This window comes from Malaclemys terrapin, chromosome 19, assembly GCF_027887155.1.
Source record: "Malaclemys terrapin pileata isolate rMalTer1 chromosome 19, rMalTer1.hap1, whole genome shotgun sequence".
In the NCBI taxonomy this organism is placed as follows: domain Eukaryota; kingdom Metazoa; phylum Chordata; order Testudines; family Emydidae; genus Malaclemys; species Malaclemys terrapin.
Window position 1 is genome coordinate 399,302 of NC_071523.1, and position 25,862 is coordinate 425,163.

The window sequence follows — 25,862 nt, forward strand, 5'->3', positions numbered from 1 at the left end:
GAGAAGTATTTGAAATTGGATAAACCTAGCTTGTATAGTGACGCAGCTAGCTGCTCCTCAGCCTTAACTTCTGCAAAAAGGGTCTCCCAAGCAGCAACCCCACATTTACCGCAATGGCCTACACCCTCTTTTTTGGTGTAGAGACACATACACACACACTATATAAACAAATTTGGATCCAGAATCTACACATTGAGAAGGAAGACAGCACCACTCAGAAATGGTGGCGCATTCAGCAGCTCTCTAAAGGAGAAATCGCTTTACTTTCTTGTAAACTTGCAATGTTTGTCTTTATTTTTGTTCTTTATATTTTCAAAGTGAAAAGAAATACTATTGAGTCATTTTCTTTCTTTTTTTAAATATTTGTTCTATGTATTTACAAGCCTTAAAGTCGTTCTAAAGGTTTTGAAAATATCACTAGTACTTTTTTCCCCCAGGGTAGCACTTTGTTTTGAATGAGTTTTTCTTGGAGCACTCTGGTCCACAGCATTTTTCTCAAATGCATTTCCTTCGGTTCCAAGGTTATGTATGTTTTGATTACAATTTTCTTTTTAATCTCTGAAGCAAGCTGAGAGGCAGGCAGAAAAATATGACGACAATTAAAAAAAAATAAAAAAGATCTCTCCCTCATGTAGCTTACCCCAAACCCTGTTGAAAGTTTATCTACCATGCTTTGAAACAAAACTGAGGTGCAGCTGAAAGGGAGGGTAATTTATTTCTCTGCTTTTTTCTATCATACAATTTGTTTACAGAAACTGCAAATGTAAAAATTACACTGGCATTTGCAGTCCTTAAAATAATAAATTAAAGTTTTCAACTTTTTTTTGCTAAACAGATCTGTTTTTTAAAGTATGAGTCCTTGTTTAAAAAGAAAAGAAAAAATGATTAAAACAGAAAATATTTTCTATAAATAATACATGTATTTTGGTTTAGTGCTCCCGCCCTCAGGTTTGAAGTTTACTTTTTTTCCCCAAGTACCTTTTTCCTCCATGATCACCTTTATGTTTATCTATTTTTTTTCCTCTCCCACTCGTGCATATGTGGGGGAAGGAGGGGGTTATGCGCGAGAATTGGCCTTGCTGCACTGTGATTGGCGAAGACGTGAAACTTTTTAAAAAAATACTTAAATTGTTTCTTTTTTTTGTTTTGTTTTCTGTATTTTAAGTTTTAATTATCCTCTGATTCCTCTTCAGCCTCTCGTAGCCATGTGAAGAACGCTGTGACTGATTTCAGTGCTACTCCTTTCCCATTCTGCTCTCCTGGGTCCTTGCTGCTTTCCCATTTGTAGAAGGCATCCTCTGATATCACCTCCTCGTCATACAGGCAATCAAAAAACATCCGCAACAGATCTGCAAGGGGGAAACATCTGTTTAGTAATGTACAGTAGTTGGTAGACAAGGAAATACAGAAATGATTAGAGATATCAGTTTAAAACCTGAATAAAAGTGGCCTTTGTGATTAATGTGCATAAGCCTTGTCAAGTAGTGTCAGGCTAAGCAGTGTTAGGCCTAAAACTTCTGGAAGTTGTAAGAAGCGAGTACAGTTGAATCCTGCAAGCATAAGCATAATCTAGTTAGGAAGCTTTATAGACTAAGAAGGAAACTCTGTAAAGATAGATACAGACGTGTGGTTACTATGCTCTGCAACCAAATACCTCTTTAAGCTAACTTGAGCATTTTTGAGTCTAGCAAATTGACCACAGTTAGCCGCATAGAGAAGAGCTGAGCTGAGCACAGGTGCACAGTTCATAAGATCAAGACAACTGCAAATACCACACTGAAACATTTGGCCACTTTCATTGGTTGACCTGTTTTGAAACACGGCCAGCAAATACCATATAAATAAGGTGTGAAGACGCAAGTGTTTTGTGTGTGTGTTGACCTAAAAGAGATCACTCTTTGTCAGACTCACATACACCCCCTGAACCAAAGGGACTTGCGCTTCACCGACTATCTGTGCCTGGCCAGTGCAGGAAACCGTCGACTGAAAGGTAATGTATCTTTGGAAGAATGCAGGGTAAGGCTTCGGACTGAAGAGGTCTGGTTGTGCTCGAGCTCGTTAATCTTAAATCTGTATTAATACCATAGTTTAAGTATATTAGTAAATTGTTTAAGTTGTTTAAAAATAGTAGTAGTCAATAGTTAATCAATATATAGTAATTGTATATGTTTTGTGCCTTGCTGGAAGCAGGTACAGCGCTGGTGAAGCTAGTAGTTTGTAAACAATAATAGCTTTGCATGTTGCTGTGGCTGTCTTCAGTATAAGCTGTCATTCAGTTTATCATAAAAGCCAGTAAAAGTTTATAAGTTGTTAAATAAGTTAATAGGAAGGTTAAAATTAGTAAAGTATAGTTAATTAATGTATCAGTATTTCATATAAATGTGTGTTGGTTGGGAATGGTTACAATACATGTTAAGTCACTAGGCACATTTTGTCTGTGTTGCCTTTATGGTTGTAAGTCATTAAAAACCTTTCTTAAGGAATAATTAGTTGTTTAGTTTCTCTTTTGCGGACACTACTCAACCTCAATATATCTGTGTTGGGTGGTGGGAAGAAGCGATCACCCAGAGCCCCCCCCCAGGGTCCTAATGTGTGCCTCCTCCTTCCATTAATCTCCACAGCCTTTATTACAGTGAGAAGTGGAATAGCAAGTAGTGGGAACTGCTGTTAATAGTGGTTGTGCCCTGATTATGCAGGCTATGAAGGTTAAATACACAGTTGCTAAAGTAAAGTTTCCTCTGATGCTACAGAACATGCTGTCATATGCTAAACAGAGGGCTGGAAAGGCAGCAGCGTGTGCGTGTATACCAGCAAATGGCCATGGAACAGAATCTACAGTGGCCATTCTGAGCTACCTAGTTTCACTAGTTTAGAAATTATGACAGCATCTATGTTACAGATATGGAGATTTCTTGAAGTATCCTAGAAAAACCTTACTGAATTAAGTTTAAGAATCTTTGGAGTCCATTACATTAAATGGAAAGGTTATCTATGATTGTGGGCCAGGTTTGTATGTAATCTCTCCAGGGAGGAAATGTGATGTGAACCCTGGGAAGTATTATGAACTTCAAATGACTGTACTGAACAACGTGCCAGACAAGAATTGACTTTGGGGACAAACAGGGTCAAGTGATTTGCTTGGGGGAATCTCTAGGGGGAGATGAATGCAAATTCCCCACCCCGTTTATGCAAAAAGCCAGCCTTTAGAAGTTATGCCTTGAGGAGACCATTGTCTGCTGATTACCTGTTCCCAGAGTCTCAAGATCAAAGGCCCAAGCTGTATAAAGGAAAGACTGACCTATTCATGAGTGTTTTAGTTCTAAGCTAAGGCTGTCTATTATGAACATGTAATCAAAGAAAAAAACCCATGCTGGGTTTGAAGAACTGACTTCCACCAGAGTCCTGGTTGGAGCTGAGATGTGTTGGAGTCTGGTAGGCTTATTATCGTGCATGTAGGTTCTTTTATGGTTTTTAATAATTTTTCTCTGTAATGCTTTAGTCTTAAGAATAAATGTACTTGCTTAGAAAGGGCTGTGTGGTAACTTGGGACTGCTGGCAATTACAACTGTTCACAGCCTTCGGGGAGAAAGCAAAGTGCAGACGTTGGCCTGTTTAGGCAGCCTGGCTTGCTGGGGATATCACAGTCTAGAGAGGGAATTGTACAGCCTGCAAAAACTCCTGTCAGGAGGGAGAGAAACCCGGGTCTCTAACCAAGAGAGGTGACGGCTGAAGACCCAAGAGGAGATGCCCTCAGGGGCTTATGGTGTGGTGTGCAGGTGCAGTTGCCCTGAAATGTGAGTAAGTAGAGCAATTGCTACTAAATGCAGCAGAGGATTTGAAATTTTTCTTTTTCTTCTTTCCACAGTATGGGCATTTCCTTCTTGGCTGCTTATGGTGGCAGCCAATAGTGGAGCTCACCTTCAGCCAGGACGGTGGGGATGAGTATTGGTCTACAGCCATGCACTGTATAATTGGATGCTATAATAGTAGTTTGCCTTCAGCCCCCTCGCAACCACCTAACCAGTCTGTTCCCCCTTCAGGAAGAGCACAATCTACCAGACTCTATCTGAGACCCAAATCTAATTCTCCACCTGGATCTTTTCCTTCAATGCCATATAGTGATTTTTCAAATCCCAAACACAAAAAAACACTTACTAGGAGGCTGATCAAGTTTTACTATTGATGCTTGTAGTGCATAAAGTGCTTGTAGTTCCTTCTCTGTATCTGAGTCTAGGTACTTGAGTAAGATCGGCACTCTCTGCTTGATAACAGCAGTGTCCACACGGAAACTAGACGAATCCGCTGGAGAGAAAAGAAGAATCAGGGTTACTTTTGGTGGGTCTGAGGCCAGGGGCAGGTTTTTCATCATATTTATTTATTCAAATAGAAACGACAAACTCAGGTTAGTCAGAAATGGGAAGAGAACTGAACCAAAAGGGAACCAAAAGAATATGGGCTATTTCTACGATAGGAACATATCTATTTCTCAGTGCTTCTCACTCCCCATAGCATCCATAGGAACACACACCTTGAAGAACCATGGTATTACTGCACAAGGTGAGTAACTTCCTCTTCTTATTTGAGTAATGTCCCTCTGGGTGCTCCACTGCAGATGACAGGTTTCAGAGTGGTAGCTGTGTTAGTCTGTATCAGCAAAAACAACAAGGAGTCCTTGTGACCTTAGAGACTAACAAATTTATTTGGGCATAAGCTTTCATGGGCTGGAATCCACTTCATCAGATGCATGGAGTGGAAAATACCAGGAGCAGGTATAAATACATGAAAAGATGGGAGTTGCCTTACCAAGTGTGAGGTCAGTCTAACAAGACAATTCAATTAACAATAGGATACCAAGGGAGGAAAAATAACTTTTGTAGTGGTAATGAGAGTGCAAATGACTTCACAGTAGTATTCTCCATGGAGGGCTGGGGCTTCAAAAAGTAGACTCTGTTACTACAGAGAGTACTGTGGAGCTGAAGATGGCATCAAAGGCTGAATCTCCAGTGATCATATAATGTTCTGTGAAAGTGTGGACAGAAGCCCAAAGTGCTGCTCTGCAGATTTCTGCGATAGGGACATCTTTAAAAAATTTGACCAAGTTAGAAATTGACCTTGTGGAGTGCGTACAAACTCCAGATGAAGGCAACAGGTTGCACCCTTGGTAACAGTGATTAATGCAACCAGAGACCCATTTGGATAGTCTTTAAGCCGATATCACGGAGCCTTTGAATCTTTCCATAAGTGAAAAGAAGAGTTTAGAGGACTTCCTGAAGTCCTTAGTCCTGTCCAAGTAGAATGCTTCTAACATCTTGCATATGCAGAATTGCCTCCCTGTTATCACAATGTGATTTTGGGGAAAAAAGGAAGGTGGATCTGTTGATTCATATGGAAAGTGAAGGTAACTTTAGGGAGAAAAGTGGGAGGCAGCCTCAGAATTACTTTGTCTTTAAAAAAAACTGTGTAGGGTGGGTGTGCCATCAGGACTGCTATTTCTCCTATGTGCCTAGCTGAGGTGATGGCAATTAGAAATGCTGTCTTCATGGACAGGTGAAAGAGACACCAAGTTGCCATGGGCTCAAAAGGAGGTCTAGTCAAAGCCCTGAGAACTAGGTTAAGATCCCAGGCTGGAGCGGGTGGTCTCACATGTGGGAAGAGATTCCCAATGCCCTTAAGGCAGTGTTTCTCAAACTTTTGTACTGGTGACCCCTTTAGCATAGCAAGCCTCTGAGTGTGACCCCTCCCCCTTATAAATTAAAAACACTTTAAAATGTATTTAACACTATTATAAATGCTGGAGGCAAAGTGGGGTTTGGGGTGGAGGCTGACAGCTCACGACCCCCCATGTAATAAACTTGTGACCCCCTGAGGGGTCCCGACCTCCAGTTTGAGAACCCCTGCCTTAAGGAATCTCGGTGAGGGAACACTGAGCATCCATCTACCTGATGGTGGAAAGCAGTTATGGCCATGAGATGTACTTTAAGGGAACCAGACTTGTGTTGGCCAGAAGGGGGCAATCAGAATAACTTTCGCTTTGTCTCATTGAATTTTCAGCAGGATCTTGGCTAGAAGAGGAAATGGGGAAAGGCATACAAGAAGTCCCTGTCCCATGGGAGGATGAGGGCATCTCCCAATGAATGTTTCCTCAGGCCAGCCCTGGAGCAGTAAAGAGGACATTTCTCATTCCAGGAAGTAGTGAAGAGATCTGTAGTCAGGATTCCCCAAAGGGCTAATATGTCTCGATGCATCTCTGAGTTCAGTTCCCATTCGTGGTCGTGAGAAAAGTTTCAACTAAGACTGTCGGCTGTCACGTTCTGTATCCCTGGTAAATAGATTGCTGAGATGAGCACGTTGTGACCGATGCACCAATTCCAGTTTGAGTGCTTCTGTGCAGAGGGAAGGAGATCTGGCATCCTCCTGGCGATTTATGTAAAACATACAGGTCATATTGTTTGTCATGACTTTCGTGTGTGTGTTCTTGATGAAAGGGAGAAAGTGTGCACAGATGTTCCTGACAGCCGCTAGCTACAAAAGATGGATATGGAGGGTTGCTTCCGTGGCAGCCCACTTGCCCTGAACCTTGTGGTCATGTAGATGAGCTCCCCAGCTTATTAGGGAGTCAGAGGTGGTTGCACGAATGGCATGCCTACTCGGACATTGGATGGGTCTTTCCACCAGTCTATAAGTGCTTTACTGCAGAGGGCAGTGATAGCAGTTTTGTTAGTCTGTCCCTGATCGGGGAATAGATAGAACTGAGCCATATCTGAAGACATCTCATGAACATCTGGGCATTTGGGGTGACGAAGGTGCATGCTGCCATATGACCAAGCAGCTGCGGGCAGTTTCTGGACAATGTTTGGGGGCTGGCCTGAACAGTCTCTCTGAGACTTGTGAGGGTGCTGAAGCTGGGTAGCAAGAGGAGTGCTCTTGCTTGTACTGTGTAGAGGTTGGCACCATAAACTCGTCACTGTACCAGGGACAGTGTTGATTTCTGTAAGCTGAGCTGCAGGCTCAGCTGTGCAAATGTGCGCATGGTCATCTGGGTGGCTTGTATGGTGTCCTTGAACAAGGGAGCCCTGAGGAGGCAGTCGTCTAAGTATGGGTAGACAATGCCCAATGTTTGTAGATATGCTGCTATGACGGCGAGAATCTTGGAGAATACTGTGGGTGTGGACAAGAGGCCGAATAGGAGCATCCTGTACTGATAATGGTCCTGCCCAAAGGTAAATCGTAGGAATTTCCTGTGTGATGTGGAAGTAGGCATCTTGTAGGTTGAGGGCTGAAAACCAACCTCCTTCTTTAGAGCTGGAATAATGGCTGCTAGCATGACCATCTTGAACTTTTGCGCCTTCACATATTTATTTAATGCCCTTAGATCTAGAATGGGTCTCTAACCTCCCTTCACCTTGGGGATCAGGAAATAATGTGAGTAAAATCCCTTGCCCCTGAGTTGAGCCAGGACTGGTTCTATGGCCCTTAGGCGTAACAAATGAGCTATTTCCTGACGAAGGACGTTCTCATGAGAAGGGTCCTTGAAGAGGGACAGGGAAGGAGAGAGAGAATGGGGAGAGACTTTAATTGAATGGCGTAACCCTTTTAAATAATCTCCTAGATCCATCTGTCAGAGATGATAGTCTCCAAACTGCTGTGAAAGGGGCAGGCAATTTCTGAAGGGGCATGACGTGTAGCAGCAGCTAATGTTGCAAAGTATAATTGTTCGGGGTTCTACCAACCCATCAAAAGTGCTTAGAAGAGGCAGTCTAAGAGGTTGCAGATTGGGGTGCTGACTGCTTCCACTTTTGAACCCTGGGCTTCTTATGCTGCAGCTCATAACAGCACTGAGATGGTGGGTACCGAGGAGGTCATGACCTGTGCTGTGGCTGAAAGCTATATCTTCTCTTCTGTCCTGCAGTGTAGATTCCCAGGGAGCATAATGTAGCCTGGGAATCCCTCAAGGGGTGAAGAAAAGAGTCTGTCTTCTCCGCAAAGAGTGGGCCCTTCACATGGGAGATCTTGTCTGCAGCTCTTTGGATAACCAGAAAGATGTAGCCAAGAAGCCCGCCTGATTACCACCGCCACAGACATGGAGCGGGCCGCTGTATAGGCTGTGTCCAGTGCTGTCTGTAGTGCCATTCTGGATATTAACTGACCTTTGACAATAGCCTAAAACTGTTCCTTTTGTGTCTTCGGTAAATGGTCCAGAAAAACATTGAGTTTTCTATAATAAAATCATATTTGGCCATGGCAGCTCAAGGCAGACCATAAGGAAGGGAGAGCACTGAACAGATATTGCTACCTAAAATCTCCCATTAGAGGCACAGGGGTGCAGATACACCTACAGTGGAGTGCTCCTAGGGACACTACTCGAAGAACATATAATCTGCTTCTCAATGCTTCCCACTCCCCAAATATAGTGAACACTTTCAAAAACTCTGGACCACATTTTCAGTGAGGCCTCTATCCAGCCTTCATGTATGCACATGCACTTGAATACTTGAACATCTACACACAAAGAGAGGCTGAACATTTTCTTTTTTCCCAGAGATTTGAAATAATTACAAGGACATTTTTCTTTCAAAAGACAAACAGGAATAGAACACTAAATCACAAATAAGAAAATCAAAGTATATCAAACCCTGCTAGAAGTCGACAAAAATGTACACCCCCATGGGAAGAGTTATCTGTAGAAAAATATTCAGCAACTTTTAGCCAGCATATAAACAAAAGAGCAAGATAGAGAAAATCTGAGCAAAAATAAATAAACCTAGATAGAGATGATAGAAAACAAAACCAGAACAAGACATTACTGATATTTACAGAGCAAGGATGTATCAGGAAACCCCTAAATATGAATGATAAAATCCTGCAGCATCTAGACTTTAACAGTAGGTGGCCTCAAGAAGATTATACTCTCAGAGAAAAAAGCTCTCCCTGGATTTTGGCCTCTCTGAAATCCATGCAACAGTGAGATGAAATTCAATCACACCCATCCCAACAGCAAACACTTGAAAGAAAGAATGGTTTTTGAAAGGCTGAAACCTCACAGACAGTTCAATCCAGACACCTGTAAAATAGTAGCTGCTTTGTTAGCACATTCTCATGATTCCTGTTATCTCAGAGGAAAATAACAGCAGTATTTAAGCCACATAAATTTACTTTTCTCTAGTATCAAACTTTGAAAGTGAAATACTGCACTCTCCATGTTCCATGGACAGTGGGGACCTCTGCAAAGATTTTAAGTCCAATTTTGTATTTAGAGCACCAGAAAAAAACAGAACCTGTTTCAGAATAGCATCTAGTGGATTTTCATCTACATTGGAAAATCAACAATCAGGCATAAATCAACAGAGGTGGAAGTCCCTGCTCAAGGGGGACCCAGTTGCTGCAGGTAAAGACTTGAGGGGCACTGGTAGACCTATGTTTGGGAAGGGGCAGGTGGCACATCTCTCCTGCACTATGACTGGCTCTTGACAGTGGTATCAGTACTTCACTTTCTCCAGCACTAAAACTGTACAATCTGGGAGAAAAAAATCTTGATGCACAATTTGTATCAAAGGTTAGCCAGCCTCAAACAGAAAAATAAGTGGTTAAAACCCAAGTAATCTGTAAATTCATTACTTTCATATTTGATTGTTTTGTACAGCCTTAGCTTGAAAGTTACTCACCTATAATGGCTGCTTTACAAACTGCTGTCATTAAAGCTCTAAGGAATGTAGGTGAACTCATTTGGCCTTCATCTAGATTAGCCTGAAATCAAGAGTAAATGGACCAGTTAAAAGCACTCTAATGTACAACAGAAACTGTTTCCAAAATCCACTGCTGAATTTGGCACTAAGTGCAAGTTCAGTGAAAGCTGCTGCAGTAGGAATCCAATCCATCCCTTGTGTAAAAATTCATCTTCCCCATTAAACTTCTTGAAAATAGCTCAGCTGTGTTAATGTTTGCCAATATATCTCCTGTAATCAACACTACAATCTATTGAACTACACACGTTCACTATTCATTTATCTAGAGAAATAATACTTGGCATTTATACAACATTTTACATTTCCAAAATGATAGACAATTTTTAATTAGTCACACTACACAATACCCCTGTAAAGTGAGCCTTATCCTCATCATACAGATTGGAAACTGACAAAGTGGTTAAATGACTTGCCCAAATCTACAAGAGAGCTGATGACAAAGCCAGGACCAGAACCAGAACTGAGATGTTCCCAGACTTTCAGTCTTGTGATCTCTCCTCCGGACCATGCTGACTCTACAGCAGTAGAAAAATGACCTGTTTCTGACAAACTGTGTTAACAACAGAAAGCTGAAATGGTGCTGACCTACATTTAGTTGCAAGCATACATCGAGATAAGAACAGCCATACTGTGTCAGACCAATGGTTTATCCTGTCTCTGACAGTGGCCAATGCTAGATGAGGGAATGAACTGAACAAGGCAAATTTGAGTGATCCATCCTCTGTCATCCAGTCCCAGCTTCTGGCAGTTGGAGGTTTAGGGACACCCAGAGCATGGGGTTGCATTCTCTGATCATCTCAGTTAATAGCCATTGATGGACCAATCCTCCATGAACTTATCTAATTCTTTTTGAACCCAGGTATACTTTTGGCCTTCATAATATCCCATGGCAATCAGTCCCACATGTTGACATTGCATTGTGAGAAGAACTTCCTTTTATTTGTTTTAAACCTGCTATTAATTTAATTGAATAAAAATCAGTTACTAAAAATCAGTAACAACTGTTGTTCTTCGAGATGTGTTGCTCATGTCCATTCAATGTAGGTGTGTGCTCACCTCAAGCACCGTCGCCGGAAAGTTTTCCCCTCAGTGGTATCCGTTGGGTCAGTTCTGGTGCCCCCTGGAGTCGTGCCCTCATAGTGCCAGATACAGGGCCCTGCCACCCCCTCTGTTTCTCCTTGCTGGCTATCTCCAACAGAGGGGTGGGGGTGAGAGTCAGAGCCATCCTTAGGCATATGCAGCTGCATAGGGCACCCGAAAATTTGGGGCACCACCACTATCATAGGCACCGACTTCTCATCGTGCTGGGGGGTGCTTGACCTCCCCGCTCTGCTCCAGCCCTGCAGCTCCCACCCATGGAGTCCACGCCTATGACCGGGACAGCAGGTAAGAGCGGATCAGCTCCCGCACACCCAGTGCATGCTGCAGTCTCCTTACTAAGCAGAAGGCAGGGGCCATATTCACAGAGCCAAATGCACCGGCGTAGGGGCACCAGTTGCACCGAGCATAGGGGCACCAGTTTAAGAATACTGCGTAGGACCCCATAAATCCTAAGGACGGTCCTGGTGAGAGTGGGAGTTTGGTATGGACATGAACACTACATCTCAAAAAACAACAGTTATGGAAGGTTAGCATTTTTTCTTCTTCGAGTGCTTGCTCATGTCCATTCCAATACAGGTGACTCCCAAGCAGGTATAGGAGGAGGGTTCGGAGTTCATTGACAAACAGATTGTAGCACCGCTCTGCCAAATCCAGCATTGTCTCTGGCCTGCTGAGTGATGGCACAGTATGATGCAAAAGTGTGGACCAAAGAGCATGTTCCTACTCTATAGATGTCCTGGATTGGGAGCTCTGCCAGGAATGCAGCTGAAGATGCTCGTGTCCTTGTGGAATGTGCTGTCAGGCACGGAGCAGGGATCTTCGCTACGTCGTAGCATGTGCAGATACAAGAAGTGATCTATGATGAAATTATCTGGGCTGAGACTGGAAGACCTTTCATACTTTCATCCACCACCAAAAAGAGTTGTGTAGTTTTCCGAAATGATTTAGTCCTTCTATGTAGAAGGCAAGCACATGTCTGACATTTAGTGAGTGAAATCTCTGCTCCTGGCTATTGGCATGTGGTTTTGGATAGAAGACTAGAAGAATATGTCCAGGTTACTATGGAATTGTGAAACAACCTTCAGGAAGGCTGGGTCAGGGTGCAGCTGGACCTCATCCTTGAAGAATACCATGTAAGGAGGTTCTGAAGTAAGAACCCTAATCTCCAAGACCTTTCTTTAGCCGTAGTAATGGCCACCAGAAAGGCCACCTTTCAGGACAAGTAGAGGAGAGAACATGTTGCCAATGGCTCAAATGGGGGACCCATGAGCCTCAACAATACCAGGTTGAGATCCCAGGGTGGGACTGGTTGTAGCACTTGGGGGTACAGTTTGTACAGGCCTTTGAGGAAATTACTTCAGATCAAGTTTGTAAAGATGGACCAGCCATTTACCCACGAGTGAAATGCCCCAAGTGCAGCCAGGTGGACTCTTATCAATGACACCAATAGCCCTGGCTGCTTCAGGTGAAGTAAGTAATCCAGAATGAATGGCACTGATGATTGCGTGGGTGAAACACCTTTCTGTGCTAACCAGACAGAGAACCTTTTCCTCTTTGCCAGGTACGTAACTTTAGTGGATGGTTTCCTGATCCCTAAAAGGACCTCTCGAACCAGTCCAGAACATGTTAGCTCCAAGGGGTTCAGCCATGGAGCTTCCAGGCTGTGAGATGAAGGGACTTGAGGTTTGGATGATATAGATGGCCGTGGTCATGGAAGATTAGATCTGGAAATGGAGGCAAGCTGATTGGTGTTTCCACCAAGAGGTCCAGAAGGCTGGTAAACCACTGGTGACGTGGCCAGGCCGGGGCTGTCAGGATCAGGCTCATTCCTTCCTTTCTGACTTTCAGCAGGACCTTGTGTATGAGCGGAATGGGAGAAAATAAAAGAGATGGTCCTTCCAAGGGAGAAGAAACATGTCTGTGAGTGAGCCTGGGCTGTGATTCAGGAAGGAGCAGGAACTGCAGACACTTCCTGTTGTGTCTCGTTGCAAACAAGTCTATCTGGGGATCTCCCCGCCTCTGCAGAATGTCCTTCACGATGTCTGGGTGAATGGACCACTCATAATTGGAGAAGGATCTGCTAAGACGATCCACTAACTTGTTCTGTGTGCAGAAGATTGGAGGCCTTGAGTGGACTGAATGGGTTATATAGAATTCCCACAGGCAAAGGGCTTCCTGGCATAGGTGAGAGGAGCACGCTCGACCCTGTTTGTTTATATAGAACATTGCTGTTGTGTTGTCTGTGAGTACCAACATGCATTTGCCTTCCAGGTGGGGCTGGAACGTTTGGCAGGCAAGGCACATTGCTCTGAGTTCCCCCGTGTTGATGTGTAGCGAGAGCTCTACCTGGGACCAGAGCCCTGGGTTCTGAGTAACCCTCACTGAGCCCTCCAACCCAGCGCAGATGCATCAGTAACAAGAGACATTGACAGATGTGGTCTTGAGAATGGGACACCTACAAATAGTGTCCTTGGGTCCAACCACCAAAGGAGAGTGGTGATTAACAAAGGGGGAAGTGTGAGAACCATGTCCAAGCAATTTTCGCCCAGCTGGTACACGGACACTAGCCAAGTCTGGAGAGGTCTAGGTCATAATCTTGTATGCTGCACCACTTAAGTGCATGAGGCCATGTGCCCCAGGAGTTTTACGCAGTTTCTTGCCATGGTGGTGGTTTCTAAGGCTCTCTATGATCGTGCCTAGGGCCTGGAACCTGGTCTCCGGAAGGTTCTGGCCTGGACTAAGTTGAGGACCATCCCTATAAATTCTATTCTTTGACCTAGTGAGAGTGTCAATTTCTGCATGTTTATCAACAGACCTATCTTCTTGAAGGTTGACAGTTTAACCAAACATTTGCCTCCACCTTTGCTTCCTCAAGAAGGCTGCAATGACTGCCAGGCACTTCGTGAATACCCGAAGGGGTGTAGACAGGTCGAAAGGCAGCCCAGTAAACTGGTAGTGTACCCGATTCACAATGAATCAGAGGAAATCTTCTGTGACCTTGAAAGACTGAAATGTGAAAATAAGCGTTCTTTAAGTCGAGGGTGGCATACCAGTCCCCTGGATCCAGAGAAGGGATAATGGAGGCCAAGGAGACCTTGCAGAACTTCAGCTTCTTTATAAATCTATTGAGGTTTCACAGATCTAGGATGGGTCTGAGACTGCCGTTGGCCTTCGGGATTAGGAAATAGCAGGGTTCTACAACCCCCTGCCCCTTAGCTCTGGAGGAACTTCCTCTACATCTCCCACCTCCAAGAGCATCCACACTTCTTGGGCTAGAAGTTGCTTGTGAGAAGGGTCCCTGAAGAGGGACAGGGGATGGAGGGTGGGAAGGAGGGAAACAATTGAACTGAATGGTGTATTTCAGTCCAATCGTGTGTAGCACCCAGTGATCTAAGATAATGTGGGCCCTTGCCTGATACAAGTGAGATAACTGGTCCTCAAAAATTGGGGAAGATGGATCCAGACAGTGTCCTGGTATGCCATCCTCAAGTGTGACTTCAAAAGGCCTGCTTAGACCCCAATGATTGTTTGGTGGAGCCAGGCACATGGGCAGACGAGGACTGGGGAGGAGGCCTCTTATAGATTCATAGATTCATAGATTATAGGACTGGAAGGGACCTCGAGAGGTCATCGAGTCCAGTCCCCTGCCCGCATGGCAGGACCAAATACTGTCTAGACCATCCCTGATAGACATTTATCTAACCTACTCTTAAATATCTCCAGAGACGGAGATTCCACAACCTCCCTAGGCAATTTGTTCCAGTGTTTAACCACCCTGACAGTTAGGAACTTTTTCCTAATGTCCAACCTAGACCTCCCTTGCTGCAGTTTAAACCCATTGTTTCTGGTTCTATCCTTAGAGGCTAAGGTGAACAAGTTCTCTCCCTCCTCCTTATGACACCCTTTTAGATACCTGAAAACTGCTATCATGTCCCCTCTCAGTCTTCTCTTTTCCAAACTAAACAAACCCAGTTCTTTCAGCCTTCCTTCATAGGTCATGTTCTCAAGACCTTTAATCATTCTTGTTGCTCTTCTTTGGACCCTTTCCAATTTCTCCACATCTTTTTTAAAATGCGGTGCCCAGAACTGGACACAATACTCCAGCTGAGGCCTAACCAGAGCAGAGTAGAGCGGAAGAATGACTTCTCGTGTCTTGCTCACAACACACCTGTTAATGCATCCCAGAATCATGTTTGCTTTTTTTTGCAACAGCATCACACTGTTGACTCATATTTAGCTTGTGGTCCACTATAACCCCTAGATCCCTTTCTGCCGTACTCCTTCCCAGACAGTCTTTTCCCATTCTGTATGTGTGAAATTGATTTTTCCTTCCTAAGTGGAGCACTTTGCATTTGTCTTTGTTAAACTTCATCCTGTTTACCTCAGCCCATTTCTCCAATTTGTCCAGATCATTTTGAATTATGACCCTGTCCTCCAAAGTAGTTGCAATCTCTTCTTATAGCTTCTATCCCGCCTCTTACTGTAGTGCTGCCTAGACTAAGGTGGACAGAAACGTGTCAATGGTTGGGACTAAAAATGCTTCCTAGACGGAGCCAGTGTCCTAGGGGTTTTAGGATGGCCCTAGAATCCTTCAGGCTATGTAATTTAATGTCTGTCTGCTCTGAAAAGAGCGACGAGCGCTCAAAGGGGAGGTCCTGCACCATTTGCTGCACTTCCAGGGAAGGCCTGAGGACTGCAGCCATGAGCTCTTTCTCATAACCACAGCCAAAATCATGGTTCATGCTATGGAGTCCACTGCGTCCAAAGCCACCTGAAGTGATGCTTTTGCCACCGCTCTTCTTTCTTCAATCTTCATGGCTCTGGATTCCTGTGGCAACAGCTGCCTGAACTTAGACACTAAACTCCAAGAATTAAAGTCATAGAGTAGACGTTCCTGCTAAAATGATCTAACTTTTTGGCATCCTTGGTCTCTGAAGTTGGTCCTTGCTACGTGTGCTCCGGTTCGTTCACCGCTGTAACCACTAGTGAACCCGGAGGAGGCTGGGTATATAAGACTTTGAATCCCTTGGATGGGACAAAGTACTTCTTCGCTGTAGGTTGCAGAGATGCTAGTGTCTGCCACATAGCTTTTATAGGGTCCAAAATGGCATCGTTAAGGGGCAAAGACACTTGGATGACCGGATGGTGCCAGGATATCCACCAGAGCATGGGAGGACTCTGAAATATCCTCTGCCTGAATCACCAGGTTCTGAGTTACTCTCCTGAGAAGCTTCTGGCAGGGACGGCTCTATGTTTTTTGCCGCCCCAAGCACGGCAGGCAGGCAGCTTTCGGCGGCGCGCCTGTGGGCGGTCCGCTGGTCACGCGGATTCAGCAGCATGCCTGTAGGAGGTCTGCTGGTGCTGCGCCATCGGCGTCCCCGCCACCGAATTGCCGCCGAAGCTGCACGGAGGTCCTTGGGGTTGGGCAGTGTCTCCAGTCCATCTTCTGCTTCTTTTTTGGCACTGGTGATGGAGAGCAGTGCCGAGAATCCCATGGAGGAGTAGACTTTCTCTGCACCAGATGTGACTGATTGTGTGGAGAGTCCCAGAACTGAAGAAGAGTCCTTTCTTGGTGCCAGAGAGGCCAAACTACACTGCCTTTTCATCAGAGAAGCCAGAGCATTTCTCACCAAGGTAGAAGTGCTCAGAGCTGAGTCGGTGTAGCTTGGCTTTGAGGGGGGATGGAGTGCTGCCTCCATAAGGAAGAATTTCAGTCTCTTATCCCTGTCCTTCTGAGTGCAGGGCCTGAACCCTTTACAAATTCTACAGTGCTCTTGCATGTGGGACTCCACCAAACACTTAAGACAGCTAGAATAGGGATCACTGCTAGGCATTGGCTTGTGGCATGGTGCACACTGCTTAAACCCTGGGGACCGAGGCATGCCCTGGTGCAGAGAGGTGTTAACCCCACTAAGCAGGGTTCTCTAACCGAAATACTAAAAACTGGAACCGAAACTTAACCACTAGTGAATAACTATATACAAGAAGTCGAAAAAGTCCACTGAGAGGAGTACTTGCGAAGAACACAAGGAACCAGCAACCATCACAGGTGGTAAAAAGGAACTGAGGGGACAGTGGGTCAGCAGGCCCTATATACTGGTGCTATGAAGGCACGACTTCAAGGGGTCCCAGAGCCAACCCAACAGATACCACTGAGGGGAAAACTTTCCAGCGGCAGTGCTTGGGGCGAGCACATACCTACGCTGGAATGGACATGAGGAAGCACTCAAAGAAGAACCCCTAGTTCTTGTGTTATGTGAAGAGGTATATATCACTTCCCCATTCACTTTCTCCACACCATTCATGATTTTATACATCTCTATCATATCCCCTAGTCCTCTCTTTTCTAAGCTGAACCATCCCAAAACTTTTAATTTCTCCTCATATGGAAGCTGTTTCATACCCCTGATCATTTTTGTTGCCCTTCTCTGCACCTTTTCCAATTCTAATATATCTTTTTTGAGATGGGGTGACCAGAACTGCACATAGTATTCAAGGTGTGGGCATACCGGGGATTTATATAATGGCATTATGATATTTTCTGCTTTATTATCTATCCCTTTCCCAATGGTTCCTAACATTCTATTAGTTTTTTTAACTGTCTCTACACAATGAGCAGATGTTTTCAGAGAACTACCTATGATGACTCCAAGATCTCTTTCTTGAGTGGTAATAGCTAATTTAGACCCCATCACTTTGTATATGTAATTGGGATTATTTTTTCCAGTGTGCATTACTTTGAATTTCATTTGCCATTTTGTCATCCAGTTTAGTGAGATCCCTTTGCAACAGTTCGCAGTCAGCCTTAGGCACAACTTGAGAAATTTTATGACATCTAAATATTTTTCCACCTCACTGTTTACTCCTTTTTCGAGATCATTTACGAATATGTTGAAAAGCACAGGTCCAAGTACAGCTCTTTGGGGGACCCTGCTATTTACCTCTTTCCATTGTGAAAAAAGACCATTTATTCCTATCCTTTGTTTTCTTTCTTTTAACCAGTTACTGATCTATGAGTGGACCTTCCCTATTATCCCATGGCTGCTCACTTTGTCGAATGCTTTCTGAAAGTCCAATTACACATTATTGACTGGATCATCCTTGTCTACATGCTCAAAGAATTCTAGTAGACTGGTGAGGCATGATTTCCCTTTACAAAAACTGTGTTAAGTTTCAGAGGGGTAGCCGTGTTAGTTTGGATCTGTAAAAAGCAACAGAGAGTCCTGTGGCACCTTTAAGACTAACAGATGTATTGGAGCATAAGCTTTCGTGGGTGAATGCCCACTTTGTCGGATGCATGTGTTGACTCTTCCCCACTTGCAATGGACCGGATAGTGACAGGATATCCACCAGAGCATGGGAGGACACTGAAATATCTCCTGCCTGAGTCGCCAGGTTCTGAGTTACTCTCCTGAGAAACTTCTGGCAGGGGCGGCTCTATGTTTTTTGCCACCCCAAGCACAGCAGGCGGCTTTCGGCAGCGCACCTGCGGGCGGTCCGCTGGTCACGCGGATTCGGCGGCATGCCTGCGGGAGGTCCACTGGTGCTGCACCATCGGCATCCCCACCACCGAATTGCCGCCGAAGCTGCGGGACCGGCGGACCTCCCGCAGGCATGGTGCCGAAAGCCGCCTGCCTGCCGCCCTCACAGCGACCGGCAGGCCGCCCCCTGCGGCTTGCCGCCCCAGGTACGCGCTTGCTGCGCTGGAGCCGCTCCTGGCTTCTGGTGTGCTCTGTAGTCATCCTGAAAGGGGGCTATAGATCACAGTTGCCAACTTTCATGTGGTAAATAAGCAGCCTGACTTTCACAGTAAGTCAAAAATCAAGCTAATCCCATTTCAAAACAAGGCCAAAACAAGCCAATCCCTGGAACCTAACCCCCCCATTTACATTAATTCTTATGGCGAAATTGGATTTGCTTAATATTGTTTCACTTAAAGCCACATTTTTCAGGAACATAACTACAATGTTAAGTGAGGAGTTACTGTATATTCCTACTGGTACACTTTTATTATACAAACATGGTATTTCTAGCCATAAAGATTCTATGGGACAGTTTGATTCATTTAAGATTTTTACTATATTTGACTCTCTGCGTTCTTTCACATATAGTGCCACTCCCCCACCAGCATGATTTACTCTGTCATTTCTCTATATTTTGTACCCTGCTATCACTGTGTTTCATTCATTATCATCATTCCACCAAGTTTCCATGATGCCTATTATACCAATAGGACAAATCCAGTTTAACATCATTTCAAACACAGAGGTTAAAATCTGGTTTAAAGGATGTGCCCAGAGTTAGAGAAGAGTCAGTGGGTGGGTGCAGGCTTTTATACCCTTGGTTCTAAAATACTGGAACAGAGCGGGGCACACATATGCATTGCCAGTGGGTAACTGTTTGCAAAGAATTCCACTGTTGCATGGGAGGCCACACAATCTCATAATGGGGCACAGATAATGTCAGGAAGAAAACCAACCAATTTCACCCCATACTTAGAAAAGAAACTGCTAAAGCATATCTGGTTTAAAATGTTATTGCTAAATGAAAACATGTTTTCACAAAATTATACATTTGAATAGGTCATTATCAGATAATGTGTTAACCTTCAAAATAAGGATGCAGACAAAAAAATAAGATAACTTTACAGAAGTTAACATTTTCTTCCTGCAAATTATATTCTTTATCTCTAGGCAAATGCTGATTTTACAACCATATCTATATCTTGCTCCCCTGTGCCTAGAATGGAGATAAAATTGAAATGGCCATTTTCTACTGTAACTGTACTGACTCTTACTGTTCCAAAGCGTATATTGGGGAAGTGCTTAAGATGTCAGGCCAGGTGGATGCTTTATGGAAATTTAACAATCTTTGTGAACTGAAGGATGCAGAGTGGTCAACTGTACAAATACTTTGTGCCTTGTCCAGAGATGAACTGGTTATGAACATTTCTGCTTGGCGTAGTAGGAAGAGAGCCTGAGACATAAGCCCTTGAATCAGAGACCTGGTATGAGGCAGGACCCTCTGACAGAATCTGGCAAGAACAGGGCTGATATAGCAAAAATACACCTTCCTGAGAAGTGCTAGTCACAGAGTACTCACGCAAACACATCTCGATATCAAGTGGTACCAGAACATTCCGATATTGAGGATGGTACAAAAACATTCCCCAAGTATAACAGGAACACACTGACCCCTCCTAAAAGATAAGGTCAGGATGACAGTACGTAACAGAGATGTTTTGATCAAACCAACATATACAAGGTGATGGATGATAACTAACCATGTTAGGGGGCAGTAACTATGTCAGAGGGACAGTACTAACTTGTTTGTATTGGGGTATAAAGATATATCTCAGAGGGAGTATTTTTGTTTGGCCTAGGGAGGAACAGAAATTCCCACCATTTACTGAGCTGATCCATTGTTACGGGTATATGTGTATTAGTGGTCTGGTAGAGTCTGCGGGATACTAATATTGTGCTTTGTCGACAATAAACCTGGCTGGGTGCCTTCGTTTCTTAACAGATTTTGTGGTCCTTGGGTGGTTTGCTTGAGGTCTGCAGTGCCAGCTGTTTGCACAGGGCTGGGGCATCACACAGAGGGAACATACACATGCAGCCAAACATCTAACTACACTGGTGACCCCGACCACTAATCTGGTAAGTAAGCAAGCTGTCCTCTGTGTAAATTGCAACCTAACATGACAGTTAGCCAGAAGCTAGGAAACTCCCTTAACCCCTCCCTGCTAAGCCCCAGAAAGTTTAATAAGGTATGCACGTGCTGGGCTGCTAGCAAATCTCTCAATCTCTCTTGGCTCAGGTTTCCCTACTTTCCTAAGTTGATCTCCCTCCCTTTCCCTGCCTCTCCTCACTTCTGCTCTTTCTCTCTTTTTTAAAAAGTTAGAAGTTATAGTTTTTACAAAAACCTCCAAAAATAAAGCAATTAAAAACCAAACAAAACAACAAACAAACAGAAAACAAGGTAAAAACTTTACTTTAAATAAATCCAGTAAATTAATTATTTTAACCTTCATTATGTTAACCCTTAACATCTATCAACATCTAACCACAACTGGAAGCCATGCAGAAACAGAGGAATTATTCTGTGACAGTGACTAGATCTAGTGATTAGCACTTGGCTAAATTATTCCCGAAAAGCCAATATCAGACTGTGGTGGGCAGTGCAGGGTAGCAAAACAAGGAGGTGGAAAAAGATAGAGGTGATCCTGTTGGCTGGAATAATGTTTATAAAGATGGTTAATGCACAGGTATAGTGAAAACAGTCTTTATACCTCTACCCAATCAAAGATTTGTTCATCATTCGCCTTGTCCTCAATAATGAGTTTTTCTAGCTGTTTGTTCAGTTCGTCAGCAGAGAGTTCTTCCTCTGAAAGTGCTTCTGAGGAACTGGAACAGTCAGACACTGTGAAGTCCAACTTCTGCAACATTAGAAGTTATAAGAAACGATTAAATATGCTTTTCTACACTGAATCATACTAAGGCAAAAGAACAAGCAACACTTTATTCTGTTTTATCATTATAATGACGTATGTCCTACCTTTCATTTAAAAGAATCAGAGCAATTTACAAACAACACACTGATGTACAATCTATACTGAGGGATCACTTCATCCAGCAAGGAAATGCAGCCACCTTTGAGGAAAAAAGTGGCACAGTGCAACACTCCACTCCACTTTAACCCATGAAATGAAGACATATACATTGTCTAATTGAAACTACAGGGAGTCAGAATGCAAATACCAGATTTGGAATTTGGTCATGAAGGAGGGCTGTCAAGCGATTAAACAAATTAATTGCAATTAATCGCACTGTTAAACAATAATAGTATATAATTTATTTAAATATTTTGGATGTTTTCTACATTTTAAAATAGATTGATTTCAATTACCACAGAGTATACAAAATGTACAGAGCTCACTTTATATTTATTTTTATTACAAATATTTGCCCTGTAAAAAACAAAAGAAATAGTATTTTTCAATTCACCTGATACAAGTACTGTAGTGCAATCTCTTTATCATGAAAGGTGAACTTACAAATGTAGAATTATGTACAAAAAATAACTGCATTCAAAAATAAAACAATGTAAAACTTCAGAGCCTACAAGTCCACTCAATTCTACTTCTTGTTCAGCCAATTGCTCAGACAAACAAGTTGGTTTACATTTGCAGGAGATAATGTTGTCCACTTCTTGTTTACAATGTCACCTGAAAGTGAAAACAGGAGTTCACATGGCACCATTGTAGCCGGTGTCGCAAAATATTTAGGTGCCAGATACGGTAAAGATTCATATGACCCTTCATGCTTCGAACACCATTCCAGAGGACATGCATCCATGTGATGGGTTCTGCTTGATAACGATTCAAAACAGTGCAGACTGACGCATGTTCATTTTCATTATTTGAGTCAGATGACACCAGCAGAAGGTTGATTTTCTTTTTTGGTGGTTCGGGTTCTGTAGTTTCCCCATCGGAGTATTGCTTTTTTAAGACTTCTGAAAGCATGTATCACACCTTGTCCCTCTCAGATTTTGGAAAGCACTTCAGATTTTTAAACCTTGTGTCAAGTGCTGTAGTTATTTTTAGAAATCTCACATTGGTATCTTCTTTGTGTTTTGTCAAATCTTAAAACGAACAACGTGCTGGGTCATCATCTGAGACTGCTATAACATGAAGTATATGGCAGAATGTGGGTAAAACAAAGCAGGAGATATACAATTCTCCCCGCGAGGAGTTCAGTCACAAATTTAATTAATGCATAATTTTTTTAACGAGCATCGTCAGCGTAGAAGCATGTTCTCTGGAATGGTATGCAAAGCATGAAGGGGGCATATGAATGTTTAGCATATCCAGCAGTAAATATCTTGGAATGCTGGCTACAAAAGTGCCATGCGACCACCTGTTCTCACTGTCAGGTGACACTGTAAATAAGAAGCAGCATTGTCGCCCGTAAATGTAAACAAACTTGTTTATCTTAGCAATTGGCTGAACAAGTAGTAGTACTGAGTGGATTGTAGGCTCTAAAGTTTTACATTGTTTTTGAATGCAGTTTTGTAACAACAAAAATCTACATTTGTAAGTTGCACTTTCATGACAGAGATTGCACTACGGTATTTGTATGAATTGAATTGAAAAATACTATTTTTTATCATTTTATAGTGCAAATATTTGTAATAAAAATAATAATATAAAGTGAGCACAGTACACTTCGTATTCTGTGTTGTAATTAAAATCAATATATTTTAAAATGTAGAAAAACATCTACAAATATTTAATAAATTTCAATTGGTATTCTATTGTTTAACAGTGTGTTTAAAACGGCGATTAATTTTTTAAATCGCGATCAATTTTTTTGAGTTACTCGCATGAGTTAACTGCGATTAATTGACAGCTCTATCAGGAAGCTAAGGCTAAAACACTATTTTTGCAAAATGTGACACAGAATCTATAATGATCACTAGTTCTCAGATCTTGGTTTTACATTGCATTTCCAGTAGCACAGTACTCCCTAAAATCATGCTGGGCCACTGTTTCGGTACTGACTCAAGGGAAGAGTGCCACTATTTAATCACCCACATCACTTTCAAGAGTTCCTTTGGTGTCTTCCACCAAATGTACTGCCTAAACATAATCTGAATAACTGGAGTACCTCATTTTGACAATATTTAGGGATGGAACTGAAATGAACAACTAGGACTCAAAGTAAAAATAAAATACAAACCAATGGGCTAAATTTATCTTACAAGTACACCTCACAGGGCTCTTCTCTAGCAGAAACTTGCTTTCAACTCACGTGCTCCATGAGAAAGGTATGTACATCCTCCCCTTCAGGTAAGTAGTCCTTCCAACTGAGGCCAGCCTCCCTCCATAAGGCTCCTACTTTCTTATGGCTCTAAAACACAAAGCAGTTTGTTCATTTTTTAAATCTGAAGAGAAAAGCACAGGAGCTTAAACAGGCTGGAATCGTGCTGCTGCATAAAGAGAAATAAATAATCATTTAGCCATCAAAAATATGCCTGGCTATGATGTGAAAACTTCCAGAAAGCCTGTGCTGGAGAAATTATATATAGTATCCTACCTTTTACAGGTAAATGTTGTATCTTGTAAGATGCTCAGATGCCACAATGTTGTGTAATAAATATGGCTGGCTTGATGTGATATATGGAGTTTGCAACAACATGACCAAAGATCATCTACAATAAAGTGACCATATGTAAAAGTGTGGTCCAGTGGACATGATACAGAACTGGGACTCAAATGACCTGGGTTCTACTCCTAGCTCTGCCACTGACTTGCTGTGCCCTAGTAAGAAATTACTTATTTTTCCATCCCTCTAAGTGAATAAAGTTAGAGCATGTCTACTTTAGAAAAATCATGTTTACATGGATATCTTCTGTATGGAGATCAATCGTCAAGGTCATGTGTGTGACATCAAGGTCACAGTTTAAATCCTACAATTCATTGTAAATCTATGGAAAATTACCTTTATAACCATATGTGGTACAACCTTCTGCATCTGACAGTCCAGTAGACTTCATGCCTGACCTTTTAGAATTCCCCAAAATGTTGATATATATAATAAACAATATTGAAGATAGTGATAGTAATAAGCTCTTCTTTAGTGCCTTCCACCCAAGAATCTCAACATTCTTTGCAAATATTAATGAATTAAGCCTCACAACACATGTTTGGTAAGGTATTATTATCCTCATTTTATAAATGAGTTATTGGGTGTCTAAAGTTAGACTTCAAGATACATGTGCCCTGATTTTCAGAGGCAGATTATAGAAGTCAGTGGAAGCTGCTTGTGCTCAGTATTTCTGTGACTCACGCCTCAGATTTAGGTGACTAAATATGGTGTTGGATGCCTGACTTTAGGCAGAGCTAGAAATAGAACCCAGATCTTCTGACTTTAGGCTGTGCTTTAATCACAAGATCATGGCTCCTCTCCCTGCTCTTCTCCCACATGATATAGAGAAAATGGCAAGCCACAGTCCAAACAAGCAACAAATTACTAATTAAAAAAAAATAAAATATAAGCTTCTAGCTACATGAAGGAGCTGTTGCATGGAAAAGCTTCTGGAACAACTGACCTCATTTGAATGCATGCTTTAAAAAGGAGGTGCTGAATTTTACAGGGGTTAACGTACAAGACTACACAAAGTGAATTATTTAGCCTGACCTTACAAATAAAATTTAAAAATTATGATACACTTATAGGGAAACTATCAAGGTGTCTGTACAGACTGTGAAAATGTGTATGAGAGCTTTAGAAGTTACATGGTAAACAGGTATCTCTATCCCTAGACTAGAGACAGGTCAATCTCAAGAGTTTGCAAGTTTATTTTGGATAAACATTCAGAAGTCTGAATGGCCATCTGAAGCTTATCCGAATTCCCAGAACCTCTCAGGTCTGCAAGAACAGGCTCTTTTGCGAGATTGCCAGTACTTCTTGTTTCTGATCAGCCCAGAAATACCTTGAGAATGGCTCTCTTGCAATATTTCAGCACTCCAGCTTCTGGAAGAAGCCAGGTACAGCGATACCTACAAAAGGGAAATGTGATAAGAAAATGGTAACCCAACTTTTTGGAATCTTATGAGGCTTGGTTTGAATTTGGGGGAGGAAAGGCAGGTTTCTTATGTTATTCACACAGGTTCACCTATACCTAAATGTTGGGAATATGAGCACATTGTCTTTATGCATGATCATTTACTTTCTGCACCCAACAAAATTTATAAGTCATATCCCAGCATACTTACCATTTGTTTGCATAGAAGGTGCAATATTTCAGAAAGCAAGACCCCAGCTCTTCCCACAGGAAGTAAAGATTTGCTAAATTCTCTGGAATGGAACAGAAATAAATACTTTTATTATAATATTTTATTGTCCCAGACAAGTTATACTGTTGTGAAAAGCACCTCTTGATTCGGGGCAAGTGAGAGGTGGGGATCAAGCTGATGCAGAAAACTGCACAGCTTTAAATTTTGCTCTGTATATG

General features: G+C 42.7%; 1 protein-coding gene across 9 annotated transcripts in view; it reads right to left on the minus strand.

Moving 5' to 3' along the window:
• Positions 1-690: 690 nt before the first annotated feature.
• The window catches only part of EIF4G3 (eukaryotic translation initiation factor 4 gamma 3), a 390,421-nt gene continuing 365,249 nt past the window's right edge, over positions 691-25,862 (minus strand). For all 9 annotated transcript variants that reach the window (XM_054008991.1, XM_054008989.1, XM_054008988.1 and 6 more), the window contains 6 exons: positions 25,624-25,705; positions 23,657-23,755; positions 21,136-21,282; positions 9,663-9,744; positions 4,156-4,302; positions 691-1,349 (listed from right to left, as the gene is read on the minus strand). In XM_054008991.1, coding sequence (XP_053864966.1) covers positions 1,168-1,349; positions 4,156-4,302; positions 9,663-9,744; positions 21,136-21,282; positions 23,657-23,755; positions 25,624-25,705 — 739 coding nt within the window. In that variant the 3' untranslated portion in view covers positions 691-1,167. The remainder of the gene's footprint in view (positions 1,350-4,155; positions 4,303-9,662; positions 9,745-21,135; positions 21,283-23,656; positions 23,756-25,623; positions 25,706-25,862) is intronic.